This window comes from Anolis carolinensis, chromosome 3 (assembly GCF_035594765.1).
Source record: "Anolis carolinensis isolate JA03-04 chromosome 3, rAnoCar3.1.pri, whole genome shotgun sequence".
Lineage (NCBI taxonomy): Eukaryota > Metazoa > Chordata > Lepidosauria > Squamata > Dactyloidae > Anolis > Anolis carolinensis.
The window spans coordinates 172,048,800-172,068,409 of record NC_085843.1 but is presented as its reverse complement, the minus strand read 5'-3'; the positions used below and the strand labels follow the sequence as shown (position 1 = coordinate 172,068,409).

At 38.3% G+C, this 19,610-nt stretch overlaps 1 protein-coding gene across 1 annotated transcript in view; it reads right to left on the bottom strand.

Annotated features, from left to right (window-relative positions):
* The window catches only part of parg (poly(ADP-ribose) glycohydrolase), a 94,798-nt gene that overhangs the window by 13,844 nt on the left and 61,344 nt on the right, over window positions 1-19,610 (bottom strand). Inside the window, exons 11-13 of the mRNA XM_008114456.3 lie at window positions 18,168-18,228; window positions 11,073-11,148; window positions 5,011-5,158 (exon numbers count right to left, since the gene is read on the bottom strand). Of these exons, the coding sequence (XP_008112663.2) occupies window positions 5,011-5,158; window positions 11,073-11,148; window positions 18,168-18,228 (285 nt within the window). The remainder of the gene's footprint in view (window positions 1-5,010; window positions 5,159-11,072; window positions 11,149-18,167; window positions 18,229-19,610) is intronic.

The window sequence follows — 19,610 nt, the reverse complement described above, 5'->3', positions numbered from 1 at the left end:
TGAAGACTAACCAATCAGTCTTTAGGATGCTTAATGATGAGCACAGATCAAAACCTTTTTGCATATAAACTAATATTGTATATTGCATATATAATTATTAGAGGAACTGGCATTATGATTATTTAGATTCCTTTGTAGAATATAAAACACGATTCTAAATGTATTTTAACATATTTAGAACCATGCTTCTACTAACTGGGAATAATTTCCCTTTATTTATTAATATAACATGCCCTTCTCAATTTTTTAAATCTCTTCTTTCATATGTTTTTCATCTCTGCCTCCCAAGTAAGTATTTCAGGGAATGTGATATTCTAAAACATTTTGTAGGAACCATGACTGAAAAGAAATTGGCCATAGCTCTCTACCATCCATCCTATTGAGTATTTCTTATCTGTTTTCTCTTGCAAATACTTGTTTGCTTTAATACAACCATGGGAAAGTATTAATATTTGATCTAAATGTTAAAAAAACAATCTGTAGCTGAAAATCAATCCACAAATTCATAGCTGAGCATGGGTCAAAATCGGATTCTATATCCAAGTCAAACAATTTCCATTAAATCACAAAGGTTTTACAACACCATCCCTTCATACTTCCAAAGCCTCCCTTTATGTAATGTAATACCTTAATAATATCCAATATCGTAAGAGTTTACCTATTTAAACCAACTTGCACATGGCTTCTGGTTTCTATAATAATATTATAATCACAATCCATTCATTTTCTGAAGGAAATACAAAGAAAAGTGAGAGTGGGAAACAATGGAAGAAATATGGTTTGTGTTTAGAAACAAGGACAGGTTTAAGCCTTTCAAAATCTAAACAAAATGTCTTTACAAATCACAAACTACTATTGTTATTATTTGCCTTCTGGCAAAAGCATAGCTCCCCTACAAACCATTAAAAATACTCTCTTATTCTTCTTCTGATTTATTTCAGATAGTTCCTGTTTCTCTTTATTCTTTGCTTGCTCTTTAGGATATTAGTACTCCACCGCTGAAATCCCCCACTAAAAACACAGTATTTCTAACATCATTGTGCAAGCTCTGAAGAGGCTCAGCTGGTAGAGCAGCTTGAATGCAGTGGACAAAAATGCAACAAGGCATATAACATATAAACAAATATTCCAGTTTTCAGTCTCAGGTGGCCAGCAAATTCATTCTGCGATGCTGATTATTAGGCTCACAGGTTTATCTCTGTGTTATGAAGCAGGATATAGAAATAGTTGCAGTATTCAAGGTCAAAGCTTGCCAGCCACACATCACATCCCACAAATTTCCATTGTGGATATTTAAACCGAGGATTTGCTTTTCAAACTCTCTATACTCAGTGATCCTCAGTACTGGATCAGCCTCTGGACTTATCATGAAGGTTCATTCAGGGATGGAAAGGAAGAGCAATCCACTATGATTGTCTTAACCCTCGCATTCCAACCAGAATGGTAGGGATCTGAGATTCTTTTTCAGTTGAACCACTAAGCTGCTGCCACTTCTACAACAGTTTTTCCTATCCTGCCTAACCAACTGGTCATGTTTGACATTCTCTGACAAACTTACAATGCAAGGATGTTAGTAAGAATAGATAATCCCAGCAATGGCTGAAAAGCAGACTGAGGGTCGGCAGAAGCCTGAAAAACAAGCTGCTCAGTTGACAGTTCTGCCTCCTTGTCATCCTGAGAAAATGTATGCTTCTACTTTCTGAACCTACTCATAACAAAGTCCTTTATTAGGGCTAGATTATGTTAATATTTGAGATACTTGCATAGGTGACCCATTAGTGGGGTGGGGATGAGAGGCAGGGCCTTCTTGGTGGTGGTCCCTCGGTTGTGGAACTCCCTCCCCAGTGAGATTAGATCGGCCCCCTCCCTCCTGGCACTTAGGAAACAACTTAAAACGTGGCTTTTCAAGAAAGCATTCAGGGAGTGAGATCAAGTAGTCAAGGTAACTCTGGGATTTGTGCAATGTCTAATGTTCTATGATTTATGTTTGTCTATTCCGATGTTTTATGTTTTATAGTTTACTGGTTTTAATCTTGTCATATGCTATTTTAGTTATGTGATGTATTTATTTTTCATATTTTGTGAGACATTGAAATGTGCCATTTACTTTGTTATGAATTGCTTTGAGTCCCCCTAGGGGTGAGAAAAGCGGTATATAAATAAATAAATAAATAATAGTTATCAAGCTGAACACCAAGAAGATACTTTCAAGGTACTTAAAGCATTTTACACATATCATTTCATTAATCTTTATCACAATCCTATAAATTACATTGGAACTTTATTCTAATTCCAACTCATTGGGCCAGCTCCACCTATTCCTAAAGAAGTCAGATTTAGCCGCAGTAGTACATAACGGTGATACCTAATTTGGATAAGTGTGATGCGCTCTATAGGGGAGTGACTTTGAATGTGTTCAGAAACTTCAGTTGGCCCAAAGAACCAGGTTGCTAACTGAGACTAGCTCCAAGGAGCACACACATCCATTATTACAATAGCTACGTTGGCTGTCTTATCAGTTTCTGAGCTGAATTCATAATCTTGGTTTTGACCTATAAGGTCTTATAAAACTTGAGTCCTAGTTATCTGCATTTCCCTGTATAAGCTCAAAGACTGTCTGGAAAACCCCTTTTCTCTGCCACCAATATTTTAAGGGCTTACATAAAGCCAATTTTATGTATTCTAATAGCTTTGATGAATAGTGTTTTAATTTATGAAATGTTTAATTGTTTTTGACATTATGGTATTTATACTTTTATTGATTAGTTGTTACTAACGTTTATTGATTAATATGCTGCTAGTCAGCTTGAGTCCCATTATTTGGAGAAAGGCCAGATATAAATGAGTGTAATAATCATAATAATCATAATCATAATATCATTCAGAAAGCTAGTGGCTCCCTAAGATCAGTTTGTACCCATATCTTGGGACATCTGGACCAGAAACTGCTCATCTCTTCTATCTGGGAGATGGCAGTGGGATATAAATAAAGTCTTCGTCGTCGTCGTCGTCTTCTTCTTCTTCTTCTTCTTATCATCATCATCATCATCATCATCATCGGATGCATGTGTATTTTCAATGAAAGTGTTCAGTTCATTTTATTCACAGGAAAGTGTCCACTGAACCCACTGAATTAACATAGCTACAGACCTACCAAGGTCTTACTAATTTAATGCATCTACTTTAGTTGGATGAACAATAATATTTGAACAATACTTACAACACTGCACTAGTTTTAAGGGATTTCTACAAAATGGAAGAAATTCACTTCATAAAGGCGAATGTGTTAAAAACATGGAACACTCTGTACTGTATTTACAGTTTTGTGCTGCATGAACAGCTATACTATAGAACAGATGAAACTTACTGTAAAGTCTCACTGTACAAAAGATGCAACATGCCTATGAAAAACCAGTGTGATATCCAAATATGTGATGGGGTTAATTTTCATTTTTGAATCCTGTCACTCTTAAACTATCAGTCTCAGGATACATTTTCAGATGTAAGTATCAAAGCAAAACACCAGAACACAACACTAATGTCTGATATTCTCTTTTTATAATTGGTAGGTCAGAAAACGCCTCTGCTTGTTTTCTGCATGACCAATTTCATATTCGTTAGCGTAGTGATCTCAAGCAGATGCTGGGCAATTGCAACAAATCTAATTTCCTTCCAATTTCTCGGTCTCTTCTCTAAATTTCAGCAGCACAGTTACATCCATTAGGCCCAATGAGTCAAGATGTATCATCGAAAGATTGTAATTTATCAGGCAGATAGCTGAACACAGCAGAGACTCGCTTAAGCACTGAGATGGAAGCAAGCCAAGAATCAAATGAGGATGATGAAATGGCTGTTTCCATTAAGGGAGCAGAACATTGCATCACAGATATTAATTAGAGAGCACTGTAATAAAGTAAAGTGCGCTGGGAAAAATCAGCAAAAATCTTCATCCCTCAGAACTAAAAGCATTCATTTTTGATGCAGAAGACATAAACACCTGTTTACATTTCCCTTCCACATGTATAATCAGCTCTTTCATATCTATTATTCTTTTAAGAATCAAAATTTAGATTAGTGCCATCTATCTACAGTAGAGCCTCACTTATCCAACACTCACTTATCCAACGTTCTGGATTATCCAACGCATTTTTGTAGTCAATGTTTTCAATACATCATGATATTTTGGTGCTAAATTCGTAAATACAGTAATTACTACATAGCATTACTGCGTATTGAACTACTTTTTCTGTCAAATTTGTTGTATAACATGATGTTTTGGTGCTTAATTTGTAAAATCATAACCTAATTTGATGTTTAATTGATTAATTCTTTAATCTCTCCTTATTATCCAACATATTCGCTTATCCAACGTTCTGCCGCCCCGTTTACGTTGGATAAGCGAGACTCTACTATACCTTTCACCTGCAGCAAGAAACCTATATAAAAACAATTCTTTAGTTATTCCCAGTTTAGGTTGAGGCAACAGCACAATTTAAGACCTAAAAACAGCATGTAGGTTACAGGCTAGCTGTTCTTTGACACACTTGAATATGCGCAATCACCATTTTACAGATCCTAGGAGGATACCACCCTGCCTAACCTCGACAACAATGTGATAATAGCAAGTTAAAACCAACATCCCAGGCACTCTTTCATCATCTTTAATTTCTTCTGTTTACTGCCTAGAAAACCTTTCTTTCTTGCACACCAATTTTCAAGCCTCTAAATAAACAGAATTGATTTGAAAAAGTGGAAAACCTCGCCCTTTGAGGTAACTGAAGCTAACTGACAGGTTATTAACCCAACATCTCTCATAGAGCTTAACGAGTAAGTAGGGATTTAGAGAAGAGCTTCCTGACTCTAATCTATAATACAACTCCACATTGACTCAGTTTTAGCAGATAAATACATTGGACGATTGCACTTCAACCAATGCTTCTAAGAATACAGTTTTACAATCTTTTGGTACTAGTTTCACATGCGTTATGTGGGAGGTTTATAAAAACTAACCTGTGATAATTAGGCACTCATTGTGATCCAGGACTTCAGTAATAAGACGAGATACAATCAGTTCTGGGTTGATTAAGAAGCGAATTTCTTCCTGTACCAGTCCTGCACCAGTGACACCACCTCCAACAAAGCGATTAGCAAAATCAACCTGATAGAAAAACATTTTTGTTATTATGAGCATAGAAACACCTTCCCATTCACCACAACCATTTTAAATAATGCAATATATGCTGCTCACACTCAGTTGACACAATCATCCACACTTCCTTTTGATTTTTGATTAACAACTTTTATGCAGTGCCACCAATCCAGTCTGAACCACTTACACTATATTCAGAGTACACATTGTGATGGCACCTTCATTAGGTCAACCAAAATGCATAAATTTAATAATGTCTACTGGCTTCCTAGAGAGGCAAAGATGGTAATAAAATTTATGTAGGGGAAAAGAATGATGATGTTCATGTTCATAAAAATTTATGAATTTGATTTCCTCCTAGCTTTAAAATTTTCCAATCCTATGACTGTTTTATTTTTCTTTCATTGGTTTCTCTTTCTTTATAAAAACTTATGATATTGTAGTGCACTTTTGGCACATTTTTACCAATATGCACATTATTGCAAATATTTTTCCCTAATATGTGTACTGGTCTTCCCATTTTTATTAACGTATATATTTGTGTGCACACTTTCCTCTAATGTATTGGATTGATGTACTGGATTGATTACAGTTTGCATATTAGGAAGTGCAAATTAGGTTGATGCCCATTAAAGTGACTACCAAGAATCGTGTCCTGGCTATATCTTTGGCCATTGGCAACCTGATCCTGGGCATATTTAGTTCCGTAACCACATTTTATCAGTACTTTTCCATCCTCAGATATTTCTATGACTTAAGACATCCGAAAAGATTGAGAGTGTGTATCTACAAAATCAATAATTTATTATTAGGCAATGGCAACCTGTATACTCTTTGTTTTTGGTACTGAATAGCATGCACAATCTATATAGAACACTGGACAACACACATTTTGATACCTCAAATGTTAGCCCTGTTTCTGGATATACTTGCCCATCTGAGCCTAAAAATGGCACCATTTTCCACTATTACCCTTTTGTTTTTGAGTTATAGATTTCATATATATTTATTGTCATCACCTTCATAGAAAATTATTAAAACAATATCTAAAAAACTAGAGCTGATGTTTTTTAGGTCTTAAATTGTACTGTTACCTCAACCTAAACTGGAAATAACTAATTTTCTAAAGTGGTGCCCCAAATAGCTCCAGGAAGAGGACTAAAAATCAAGACATTGACATTTTTTGGTTGGGCTGTGTAATCAGTGCTTGTTATCTGTTTTCAATAATGCTGTGTCTCCTTTATGAGTCCCAAGAGTCTCCTCCTTTAATCCTCTGATTAAAAGGGAGAGTAAAGAGAAAACCCTGATTTAATAGAAAAATCAATCAGCCTGCCTGTACACTGTCATATTCACAAGCTTTTTTTATAGGTGACCCTGCAAAAAAAGAGAGTGCAGGGGTTACTACCAGGGACAGAGCCTTGCCTATTGAGAGCTCCCCCTAAGGATGCTGGCTTGGTGTATAGGTATGTTGCCATCTCACTGGTGAACCTGAAAAGATAATTTAATTTCATAGAATCACAGAGTTGGAAGAGACCACATGGCTCATCTAGTCCAACCCCCTGCCATGCAGGAAAAGCACAAAGTATCCCAGCCTCTGTTTAAAAGTTTCCAAGGAAGGAGCTTCCACCACACTCTGAGGTAGAGAGTTCTACTGTTTAACAGCTCATACAGTCAAGAAGTTCTTCTTAATGTTCAGATGGAATCTCCTCTCCTGTAATTTGAACCCATTGCTCCAAGTCCTAGTTTCAAGGGCAGCAGAAAACAAGTCTGCTTCCTCTTCCTTATGATACCTTTTCACATATTTATACATGTCTATCATGTCTCCTCTCAACTTTCTCTTCTGTAGGCTAAACATACCCATTTCTTTAAGACGCTCCTCATAGGGCATGGTGTACAGACCTTTGAGATAATTGTCCCCTTGCTGCTTGGCACTTGTTGTGTTTGTCCAACCCTCACTTTAGCCTTGTGTTTGTTCACTCTGGGCCTTGATAAACTACTATTCCCTAGGATAATGTCACCCTCCCCCACACAACCTAGTTTAAAGTCTGCCTGATCAGGATTGCCAGTCTTTGAGCAAAAGCATTCCTTCATACTTTTGTAAGGTGCAGTCCTGTGATGGTAGGCCATCTTCCTGGAAGAGTAGCCTATGGTCCAGGAAGCAGAATTGTTCTCCATCTATGGAGCCAGTTATTCACCTCTACTATTTTTTTCACTCTTCCTGGGCCACGCCGTATAACGGGGAGGAGAGATGAAAAGACCACCTGTACATTCAGATCTTTTAGCTTTCTTCCAAGAGCTTCAAAATCCTTTTTGATCTTTTGAAGACTATGCTTTGCAGTATCATTGGTTCCTACATGAACTAACATGAAAGGGGGAACGTCAGTGAACTTGATGAGCCTTGACAGCCACTGAGTTATGTGATGGATTTTTGCCGCAGGGAGGCAGCATATTTCTCTAGACATCCTATCAGGTTTGCAAATCACCGCTTCTGTTCCTCTCAGGAGGGAGTCACCAACAACCAATACTAGTTTTCTTTGAGGATTGACAGGGTCCCCCTCCTGTAAGGTGTTCTACAGATCTCCTGAAAACTGACCCTGTTGCTGAACTGGATTGTGCAGCTCTAAACTGGCCTCCTCAGAGACATCCCCTGCATTCATCAAGGATAATCCAGTCAGAAGTGTCCAAGACCCCCCACATTCTCCCTAATGTGTTCTTCTATGATTGGGGAAAAGAGCCTCTGCTTCATTCTGTGATTGCGAATTCCATGTTTGTGAACTGTCCTCCTCCCCACAGACATCCCCTATGCATTGATCAAGGATGGACCACTCAGTTGTATCTAAGGACCTCTCATACTCCCTGGGGTGTTGTATGTCATTATCTGTTAGTGGTGAGTGAACTTGAAATTGATTGTGTAATTCCAGAATAACATAAGGATTAACAGAACGATGCCTAGTCCTCTTTTTCTAAATGTCACATTTTTCCAAGCATCAGCATTCTCCACATTTGAAGTGACCTCCACATAGCCTTGCTCTGAATGTTCATCTGATGTGGGTTATGTATCTAGAATAGTCTGCTGGGCTGTGTCTAAGAAAAACCCGAGTTCCTTAATGTTCTTAAGTGTCTCGATCTGGGCCTCGAGTTGCTGGATCTTCTCTTCCATTAAAGTGCATTTTCTGAAGATGTAGCTCATTAGATGTTCTGACAAGAAGATGAACATCCCACAGCTGCTGCATGCGATTGGAACAGCTTGCCCCTGCTCCATATCCAGGTGACTCAGGTTACCAAGCAAGAGCTTTTACTGAACTGTGGTCAACTGCTCACCTGTTGGCTCCGCTCCCACAAAGGACAGATGACCTAGCTGAAGCTCCACCCCTTTCTGAGAATTTATGACATGGTGTCACTTTTTCTTATGTTTTATTTTATTTATGTAGATCTGTATTTTACTATGCTATTTTAATTTAGACTTTTATATGATAAATTTGATTGAAATCCAAGAACTAGATCTATTAACTAACTAAAATGATTGAATTGCTTGAAAAAAATGGAAGCTACAATGAAAGGGCAAACACATATTTGTGGGTGCAGCACTGTTCAAAAGATGTGATAGACTCATGAGAGCTCTTTTTCATATTTAATCTAAGCTAGTCCAAGAAGAGGGATTTGTTCTGCTTATGCATGACAGAAAACCAAGCAGCTGAAATGGGACTGACAATCACATCTCTCAGGTGAGACTATTCCGAGTGCGTTCAATGCAAATTTATACAGTACAACAAATGCATTATACAATATTTTTCCTCCTCCAAGGAGTATAGTTTTGAGACGATTGGGGGAATATTTAATATTACTTTGTGGTTTTAAAACATATCTTGGTTTTAATATATGTTTCAGGAGAAAATATTAAAATGCTGTGGAAACAGCTTTCTGTTTCAGCAAAAAGCATAAAAGAAAAATGGCCAAGTTGATTCAGGCCACTGGCATCTTATCAGCCTTAGTTAGAAATACCCTTACTCCAGAGATGAAGATATAAAAATTGATTACCCAAGGTCACAGAAGAAGAAATGGGAGCAGCAAACCCTAAAGCTTTTCAGCTATATCCTAATTAAGAGACCCTCCCATTTTCTCTCCTATACAGCAACCACTGCCTCAGTCATTCATCAACTATAAATATATTAACTGTTGACTAAATATATCCATTCATTTTTCATACTGTAGCAGAGTTCCAAGACTCAAATCAGTCATTATAGAAGGAGCTATATGAGGACAAAAGGTTGGCACAGTCTCTTTTCTGAGAATTAAACTAATCTAATTCACGAGAATAAGCCGATGAACTACATCAGTAAATAGCAGGGGAGATAATACAATGAGAGTAGTAATGAAATCATGTAATTACACTAGCTATTATCAATATGCTAACAATACAACGGACATTGCATGCACATTCCACTAAATCTGGATCTGGTGAAAATGTTACATCTGCTACTCATACAGATGCATTTTCATGATATAGAAAAATAAATCATTTGTGGACACAGATTTTCCTATACTTAACTGTTATATATTTCTGTATCATTTTGAATTGCATAGCTTTTATGAGACCCTCCTGTTAGTTATACGTGGATACATATTTTAGACAATCGGCTCTCACAATATGCCATCTCCAAAGGATGAAGAATTGCTGCCTTAAGACTGCTCTAGTTGAACATGGCTGCTATTTCTTACTTTATAGGTATTTCTACCTCTTCTATTGCTTGACAGTTTCACAAGCTTTATAGACTACTTCTAAGATTGGGCTATACATTACTGTAATACATAAAATGTCTTAGTAGAGCTCACAACCCCTTTCTATCAATACAATAATCACTGATCTAAGTTATTTTGTTCCATTTCATTCAATCAGGGGCGAAAAGTTTGAACGTCTGCACCATATGATTTTTTATGCAAAAGAAAGAAACGAGCAGTACACATTTAGAAAAACAACATATAATCTCATGACATATTAAGGACTAACACATCTTATTTGGCATAAAGACTGAAGTTCATTAGATGTCCCTAGACTTTTTGTAGATTTAATTGCAACATCTGAAATTGCTAACTTACTATCTCCCATTAGACTACATGATTTGCATGTTTAAGCAGGTTTTATCCCATGCATGGTCCATGTGAACTGTAATCTGGAAAAGTCTCTTAGGAAAAAATTATCAAAGGGAAACCACAGGTGGCCACAGTCATGTCTTGCTCAGTTCCCATTTGCTGCAATGAAGTCTTCTGTAGAAGACAGTTTGCAATAGTTCTCTCCTAAACACTTAGATTGCTGTAAATCCTACTATTACTGTAATCATGACTTTTCAGATGGGTCCAAAAAAGACAAAAATTATCAAATATACTATAACAAAACATAACACAGTATTTTAGATTGTATTTCAAAATCAAGCTCCCCCTTAGTTTAATTTTTAATGTCTGCAGGTAGGGTGGCTTCTTTTCAACCTATTTTAGCTAACTAGCTCTTGGATCAAAACAATTCCACTACCAGGGGACAAAGCTTCCTGAACTGCTGAATGGGTCAACAGGTCAGGCACAGTAACATTGCTTCAAAAAGCAAAACAATACAAACATAAAATTGGAAGGCTGTCACTTTCGCACCCTGAAAGCCTTGTTTCTGTCACTCTTCAGTCTCTGTCTGACCTGAAGAACCTAGGTCTTATGACTGTCAATCAAAAGGTTTTTCAACAGGGCACCAATGTGGAAAACAAGGTATGTCATTATACAATAGACAATGTTAAAACTGTCAGAACAATCAATGTCTCTTACGCTGCATAATGGCTTCCTACTTTTGCACAATCTAGGCCAAAACTGAACTATTCTGCTAAAATAAAGTAACGGTCAGTAGAATTCCAGCACCAATCTGTGTGTGATTCTATCTTACCTGTAGCATTCCATGCCCGTTGTTTTCTATAGTACCTTCATATGTGACATGCAACTTTGACATTTTTTTCTGAGATCTGTAATCAAATAAATATATATACACAGAAATGCAAATGCATGATTGTACTTTAGAAGAGATCATTTCTATTAAATATGTTGCAGCTTTATAAAGTATGGCCTAAATCCAATTGGTATCACCAACTAAAGTAAGGCAAAGGTTTTCCCCTGACATTAGGTCTGGTCATGTCCAACTTTGGGGGTTAGTGCTCATCTCCATTTCTAAGCCGAAGAGCCAGTGTTGTCCATAGACACCTCCATGGTCATGTGGCCGGTATGACTGTATGGAGCGTCGTTACCTTCCTACCGGAGTGGTACCTATTGATCTACTCACATTTGCATGCTTTCGAACTGCTCTTGGCAGAAACTGGGACTAACAATGAAACTCACCCCGTGTCAGTTCTTGGAAGGTGTAGGACACAAAGATAGGCTCACACAGCTTGGAGCTATGGAAAACTTTATTGAATCCGCCTTGCCAAGATGACCGCAAAGCTTCTACTGCCCCTCTTCCGCTCTTTCCCCGGTATATTGTTGTTGCTTCCCTCCTCCCCTCACGTCTCTTCTTCTCCATTCACACCTCCCCTTCCATTGTCATTTCCCACGTTTGAAGACCAGATCAAGTCATAAATCAGCTTTCCCAACCAAATGGTCTTCCTTATCCGGCTTGTTCTGGTCAGGTGTGAAAAAGGGCAGCTTGGAGATCTGAACCACCAACCTTTCAGTCAGCAAGTTCAGCAGCTCAGCGGTTTAACCCGCTGAGCCACCAACTATAAGATACCTATTGAATAAATGAGGTTTACATAAATACTGAATATTGGTATAAATTCAATAAGCCTATTGCAGTTTGGACCAGAAACTGGATTTCAGCCAAAATGCCTTCTGGCAATTAAGCTCTACAAAATCATACTAATTGACAGCCCAGTCATATCAGCTATCAGAACAGAATAATACAATAACTACGAATCAGCCGTCAAGGACGCTAAAAAATCTTACAATTCCTCCTTAATAGCCTCTGCTAGATCGCGCCCAGCTCAAGTATTCAAAATCGTTCGTGCTTTGACCAGTCCGGCTCCCTTAGTCCAAAACCCAGCAACCACGGCTCTTACAGCAGAGGCATTCCAGAAGTTTTTCACTGATAAAATCACCGTGCTTTGACAGGAACTGCCCCCTACAGCTGATACCTTAAGTGAGCTTGAGACTTTGTGGCCGCTTAGTGGGCCTATCTTTGACCAATTTACTCTGCTTGACAAGGAAGATGTCGCTAGAATCCTGGCTGTTGCAAAACCAACCACCTGTTCCCTTGATCCGTGTCCCTCCTGGCTGGTGAAGAGCTGCCTGGAAGGTCTACTCGATCCGTTGAGTAATATCATCAATGGCTCTCTTGAACAGGGGGTCTTCCCGGACAACCTAAAAGAGGCAAGGGTTCGTCCCCTGCTAAAGAAGCCTAGCTTGGATCCCATGACCCTTGCCAACTATCGTCCTGTCTCCAACCTCCCATTCTTGGGTAAGATGATAGAGCGGGCTGTGCTGGGACAATTGCAACAATTTCTGGATGATACAGCCGGCCTGGACCCTTTCCAGTCAGGCTTCCGCCCTGGCCATGGGACGGAGACAGTCCTGGTTGCCATTACAGATGAACTTCGTCGCCAGTCTGATAGCGGCGGATCAGCGCTACTGGTACTTCTCGACCTTACCGCAGCGTTTGACACCGTTGACTACGATCTAATGATTCACCGTCTCGCCATGTCCGGAGTTCGCGGTCAGGCCCTCAATTGGTTCAACTCATTTCTGCAAAACCGGAGCCAATGCGTGGAGTATATGGATCAAGTCTCTGACAGATCTCCCCTCCTATGTGGGGTACCCCAAGGTGCCATTCTCTCTTCTCTTCAACATCTACGTTAGACCCCTTGCTAGCTTTGTTCGGAGTTTCGGCCTAGACTGTTATCAATATGCGGACGACACCCATCTCCTTCTGCGCTTGGAGCCTGGAGCAACGTCAATACCAGAAAATTTCACCTTATGTCTGGAGGCTCTGTCGAACTGGCTACGTGCTAGTAGATTGAAGGTGAACCCGGCAAAGACTGAGATTCTCTGGCATGGCCGTTCAACTGGTCTGACCCACTCGCTACCCACCTTCGATGGTGCTGTCCTATCTCCTTCGCCCACCGCTAAGAGCCTGGGTGTCGTTTTAGATTCACAGCTGACAATGGAAGCTCAGGTCGCTGCTGCCAGCAAACAGGCCTTTTTCCACCTACGACAAGCGAGGCAACTGGCACCCTATCTATCTGATGAGGCGCTGGCAACAGTCATTCATGCCACGGTCACATCTAGGCTGGACTATTGCAACGCCCTGTATGTTGGGCTTCCGATGTCCACGACCCGGAAGCTCCGTATTGTTCAAAATGCGGCAGCCAGGCTACTCACAAGAACACCCATGAAATGCCACATAACACCAGTGCTGCAGCATCTGCATTAGCTTCCAACTGATTACCGTGGTCTATATAAGATGCTAGTCCTGACTTTTAAAACTCTTTACGGCCAGGGCCCATCATATCTTAGGGACCGTCTCTCCTTGTCCCATCATCGGAGGTCGCAACGACCATCCCAACGAGACTTACTCTATGTACCCGGTCCTAGAGAAGTGCACTTGGAAAGGACCAGGCGCCGAGCTTTTTCTGTTTCTGCCCCTGCCTTATGGAATGCCTTGCCGCCCTATATGAGAGCCATGCGTGAGTTGGGGCCTTTTACCCTCGCACTCAAGACCTGGCTCTTTACTAGAGCTTTTAATCTATTTTAATATTTTTAATCAATATTTGTATGTATGTATTTTTATCGTTTTTTATCTTGTAAATCGCCTAGAGCATCGTGGATGGAGGGCGATTAATAAGTAATTAAATGATGATGATGATGTTGCACCTACTGGGAATTTAGCACACTAAATATAAACCATGTACAGTAGAGTCTCACTTATCCAACACTCACTTATCCAACGTTCTGGATTATCCAACGCATTTTTGTAGTCAATGTTTTCAATACATCGTGATATTTTGGTGATAAATTCGTAAATACAGTAATTACTACTTAGCATTATTGCGTATTGAACTACTTTTTCTGTCAAATTTGTTGTATAACATAATGTTTTGGTGCTTAATTTGTAAAATCATAACCTAATTTGATGTTTAATAGGCTTTTCCTTAATCCCTCCTTATTATTCAACATATTCGCTTATCCAACGTTCTGCCGGCCCGTTTATGTTGGATAAGTGAGATTCTACTGTATTTCAATCCAATGCAGTCATGCCGGCCACATGACCTTGGAAGCATCTATGGACAACGCTGGCTCTTTGGTTTAGAAATGGAGATGAGCACCAACCCCCAGAGCTGGACACGACTAGGTTTAATGTCAAGGGGAACCTTTATCTTTACTTTTGAAATATTTATTATTAATTATATATATATATATATAGAGAGAGAGAGAGAGAGAGAGAGAGAGAGAAGGAGAAAGGGAGAGTTTTATTGCCTTTACTGTTTAGCTTGCATTTGACATACAGAAAGAATGTTTAAGACTTGTAACTTTAATTATTCTAATACTAAGGCCACATATTTTTACTCACACTTGACCTAGAACTCACAGAAATAGAAATGTTTTCATAAAACCACTTTTGTCCCAAACTGGAGTGCATCAGCATGAAGTTAACCTCCTAAGACCTACATAATATTAAGAGAAGTTTCTCTTCCATGCTTAGGCTGGTTAGTTAAATTTAGTGAAATGGGAAGGCTTAAATATTCCAATTATAGTTACTTCTGTACTTCTGTAGATCCTTATGTCAGAAAGCACGTTTTCACAGGATTTACTAACCCACAGGAGTAAATGGCAGGAGGAGGAGTTGCAGGAGACTACAATATGAAGGTGAGGTGGAAACATCATTTGAATACAATTATGTTTATGAAGGGAAGACCTATATGAGTCTGGTAGCAATCTGTGGTTCTCTAGATCTAAACAGAGTAGTGATCCCTAGACAAGTGCCAGTCTCTAAACCACAGACTGCTGGTCACCTGGTAACTTCCCAGGTAAGAAAAAAATAACCATAGCCAATGGGCACAAATATGATGCTGGTATTTGGCACATTGAGTACTTAGATAGCCTGAGGAGCATTTTTCTAGAGATAACATGGTTTCTAACAACAAAGACTATATTTTCATATACAGTAAGGGCTTCATTTTTGTGGGGACTAGGGATGCCAGACCCCTGCCAAAGTGGGCAAACACCTCTCTAACAATCTCCAGATACTTTAGGGCGATTCTATGGTCAACTTCTGGAGGAAACTGACCAAGTGTTGTCCTAGAGGACCAAAGAATCCTGAACATATTAATCAAATATGTAAATAATCAAACCTACAAAAGTTAAACTTGCAAACTTGAAGGACTAACTGTACATTAAAACAGCTATTGCCTTTATTTTTAAAGTTATTCCACATTAACTCTAGTTTCCTCTAAACTACATTCAGATTCAAGCAATTGCAAAAATGAACTACATATTTGTAGTTTTACCTCCACATTTGTACTACAGGTGGAGTATTATCTTGTAAAATAAAAAAAATCATAAACAAGTCTCTTATAAATTGACTGTGACATCATTATCTTTAGAAACCTATCTCACCATAAAAGGGAGAGGAAGATTTCTCAAGATATGAGCACCAAGGGAATGTAATGTCAATTCCCCTCCAGAGTAAGTACTTCCACTAAGAAATGGCTTCTGAAATGGCATCTCTTATATGCACTTTAGGGTTTAGTTATCCATTTATCATACACTAACTAGAGTACAGCCGAGAAATAGCAAGAGTGAGAAATTTCTTTCATGTCATTTGCAAGACACAGCACAACATTTCTCATTCCGCTGTTTCTTTCATAACAAACATACATTTGTCATCTTAGGCAAGCAAGGGATGTAAGTAAAGAAAAAGGTAACTGTATGCTGATATCGAAATATGTGAATCAGACATCACACATTCACTCACATTGTGTACATGTACACACGTATATGTATACACGTAAACACATGCATACCTTTAGGTTCATGGAGGGAACGACATCATTCCAACTTATTAAAAGACATGTAACCTACACAGCCAAGTTCAACATACAAACAGGCGCCTGAGAAATGTTCAAGTGAAATTCTGACTAGAAATGATAGAACAGAGACTGATCACATCAAAACCTCACATTATGTCCTACAACCAACAACTGGTATGGGTAAGTCCTTTTATTTTTATGGCTTAAAGGTTTATGGGGTCACCAATGTATCTGTACTGCTGATACTGAGTCATATGGAAGATAGATAACATTTCCGAGAAAGATGTTAAATGCTGGGTGGATAAAAAGATGTGGAAACATGAGGTAGAACTACATGCCATAGAAGCTGTGGAAAGTCTGAAAAGATGTCTAGAAGCAGTTCTGCGGTGAATGGGGGCATACAAACTAAGAAATAACTCAAGGAAGAGAGAAATACGATGGGTAAGGAAACCTGATGATCTGGGTGGAGACATGAGACAGTATTGGATGGGATCTCGCTCATACTGAAGGGTCAAGTGCATAGCTTAGGAGTCCTTGTGAGCTCAAGGACTCCTATGGAGGCACAGATGGAGTAAGTTATTGGATTGCTTTCTAATGGCTTTGGTAGTTTGTTAGTTCTACCTGTATCTGGAAAAAGCAGACCATCCCATCATCATTCATTGGCCACCATGTAGTCAATATGTGCATGTCTCTAAGAGTGACATACACTTGGTTAAGATCGCCTTTTTCCATCATAATTATTATGCTCCTCGACCTTTTGTACTGGTCGCTCTTCTCCTGATTCCTGATTGCTTGATATTATTCAGTATTCCTCCCTAACTAATGTGACCTTAAATGATTCTATTGCACTTTATCTATTTATGAATTTGTTACTCATAATGTGCACTTTGCTTATCCACTATTGCAACCTCATTGTTTTTAATTTGATGTTTTAATTCTGTGTTGTGTTTTTTCGCCTATTGTGTATATTTATTATTGGTTTCTGTTGTTGTCCTTTGATGTGTCATATTTTATCATTGCTTGTATTTTGATTTTGCTGTAAGCCGGCCCGAGTCCCCTTCGGGGGAGATGGAGGCGGGATATAAATAAACTACTTCTTCTTCTTCTTCTTCTTCTTCTTCTTCTTCTTCTTCTTATTATTATTATTATTATTATTATTATTATTATTATTATTAAGAGTGTTTTTGAGGTTTCAGCTATTGTAATATGCAGCCATTTGTTGCCTATGCGCACTAGGTGATCAGAATAGGGCACCAACTCCAAATCACATGTACTGGTTGCCAATACATTCCAGGCCATTTCTATTTTAAACTACTGATCACTGCCTTTCACGTTTATAAATGGGACTGGACTTCTGGAGGACTACTTACAACCACACATATCTGTCCAATCCATAAGATCATCTACAGATGCTCAGCTACTGTGTCACTAGAAAGGTGTCTTGACAAACAGAAAAGGAAGGTATTTTTGTGACAGTTGCAACTGAATGCTCTGTCCAAGATATTGTTTGTCTATCATATCATGACATTGAATGTTTACCATTTTTTTTGTTGGAAACCACCCTGAGTCCCTTCGGGGAGGTAGGGCAGGTTATAAATAAAGTTTTTTTTATATAATTAAAATGATTATTACGAGAATAGATTCATCTGTTTATTTCAATTGGCCATCAAACTGTATTAATTCCAGGTTGATTTCAACTAAGAAAAGGCTTATAGTTTATACAGTGATACTAATTGCTAATTCCTTTTAACTATTTTCGTTGTTTTAATTAGAAACAGTTATATTTTATTCCTTGACCCTTTTACTTTGGGAAATGTCTTAGGAGATGCTTCACCTTGGAAATGAACAGAAACATTTATATCTTTAAAGAACTTTCAAAATCTGAAGTTCTAACGTTACCAGGATTTTTCAGTAATGTTTTCAAAAGCAAAGCAAAGGCACATCAGAAGAGTCTTTTTAAAACTGACCTTTCCCACTCAGGAAATTCCTGTAGACACTGTCTTGTAAATGTCACCAGTCCAGTGGGTCCTACAAGAAAGACAAATGCAATAGATTACACATTGTTCATGGCAAAATTATGTTTAATTATTCCATTTCATCAAGAGGAAAAGCATACAAAACACTGCAAAGAAACCTGGAGCGAATGGATGGGGAGAACTTTTAGGGGAAGTGAAAGCAGTTCCACTGACAGATGCAATTCTATCAATGGGAGTCATTAGCTGGATTCAAACCTGAAAGGGTAAAGTTAAGGCTGAAATTTTGTTTGGTATTAAACATCACTTAGCACAGTGGGCCTCTTGAATAAACATACATGGAATTGCACTTGATAAAATATGTCAGTACTCTTTTATTCCCCTGGAAATGTCTCACATTGTATGTTTTGCTACAAATAGACTGACTGGTTCTCTTAAATTAATAGTATTAAAAAGATGGACCTGCAGTATTCTAGGACTCTATGGTAAGCATATAGAAAGAGCCCTCATCCTGTTAGAAGTTACAAGTGATGAAACTTTTGTGTGTGTTTTTCTAAAGCAGTGGGGTTTTATTTTTTTGCATTAATCTTATACTTTTCCCCAAAAGCACTCTCATATTATATACTAATGTCCATAATTTAAATATTCACCTTCTAAAAGCACAGCTTCTGGTATTTCAGTGGCCTGGGATAATGTAACAAGTAATTTAATTCTTATGTATAATAAAACCATGGGGAATATGATATTTAATTGATGTTAACTGGAAGAATGAATTCGTACCACATTATTTATTCATTAAACTGAAAAAAGCAAAGTACAAGTTTGTCTTCTTGCAAGGGGGCTACAGTTAGTAAGCTTTTACTAATCTAAAGGTTGCCAGGAGTTATTGAAATGATCCCATCCTTTATCAGTTACTATTTAGAAATGGCAAGAGACATATTTAAACTATATACTGGTATCATCAAAACTTCAGCAATATATTAAAGTAGTGTAACTCCACTGTCAAATAATAATTTACAGAATCCTGCCCAATGTCCATATTGGTTAGGGCTGGTGTGACTTTCAGTGCAAAACATATGAAGGGACGTATGATTCACCGAGCTATATTACAGGAGAAGGAAATATAAGGGGGGGGGGGCGAAGTTGCCTTCTTGTAAGGTTATCCTACTTCCAGGATTTTCTCAAAGATCTTACTGAAAAGGAGTACAAACCAGGGCCCTCCAAATATTGTTGGACTACAACTGTCAGCATTCCTCCCAATTATTTATACTATAGTCTCATGTTATCTGGAAGGTTGTACTTCACCTATTTTGTCTTGGAGCATATCTATTAATTTTTATTATCTAGGTGCTTTTGTAGCAGACTGAAGAAATAGACACCATTTTATACTACTGTACTTTCATAAGAATATGTAAAAGAATTACAATCACCCAGAAA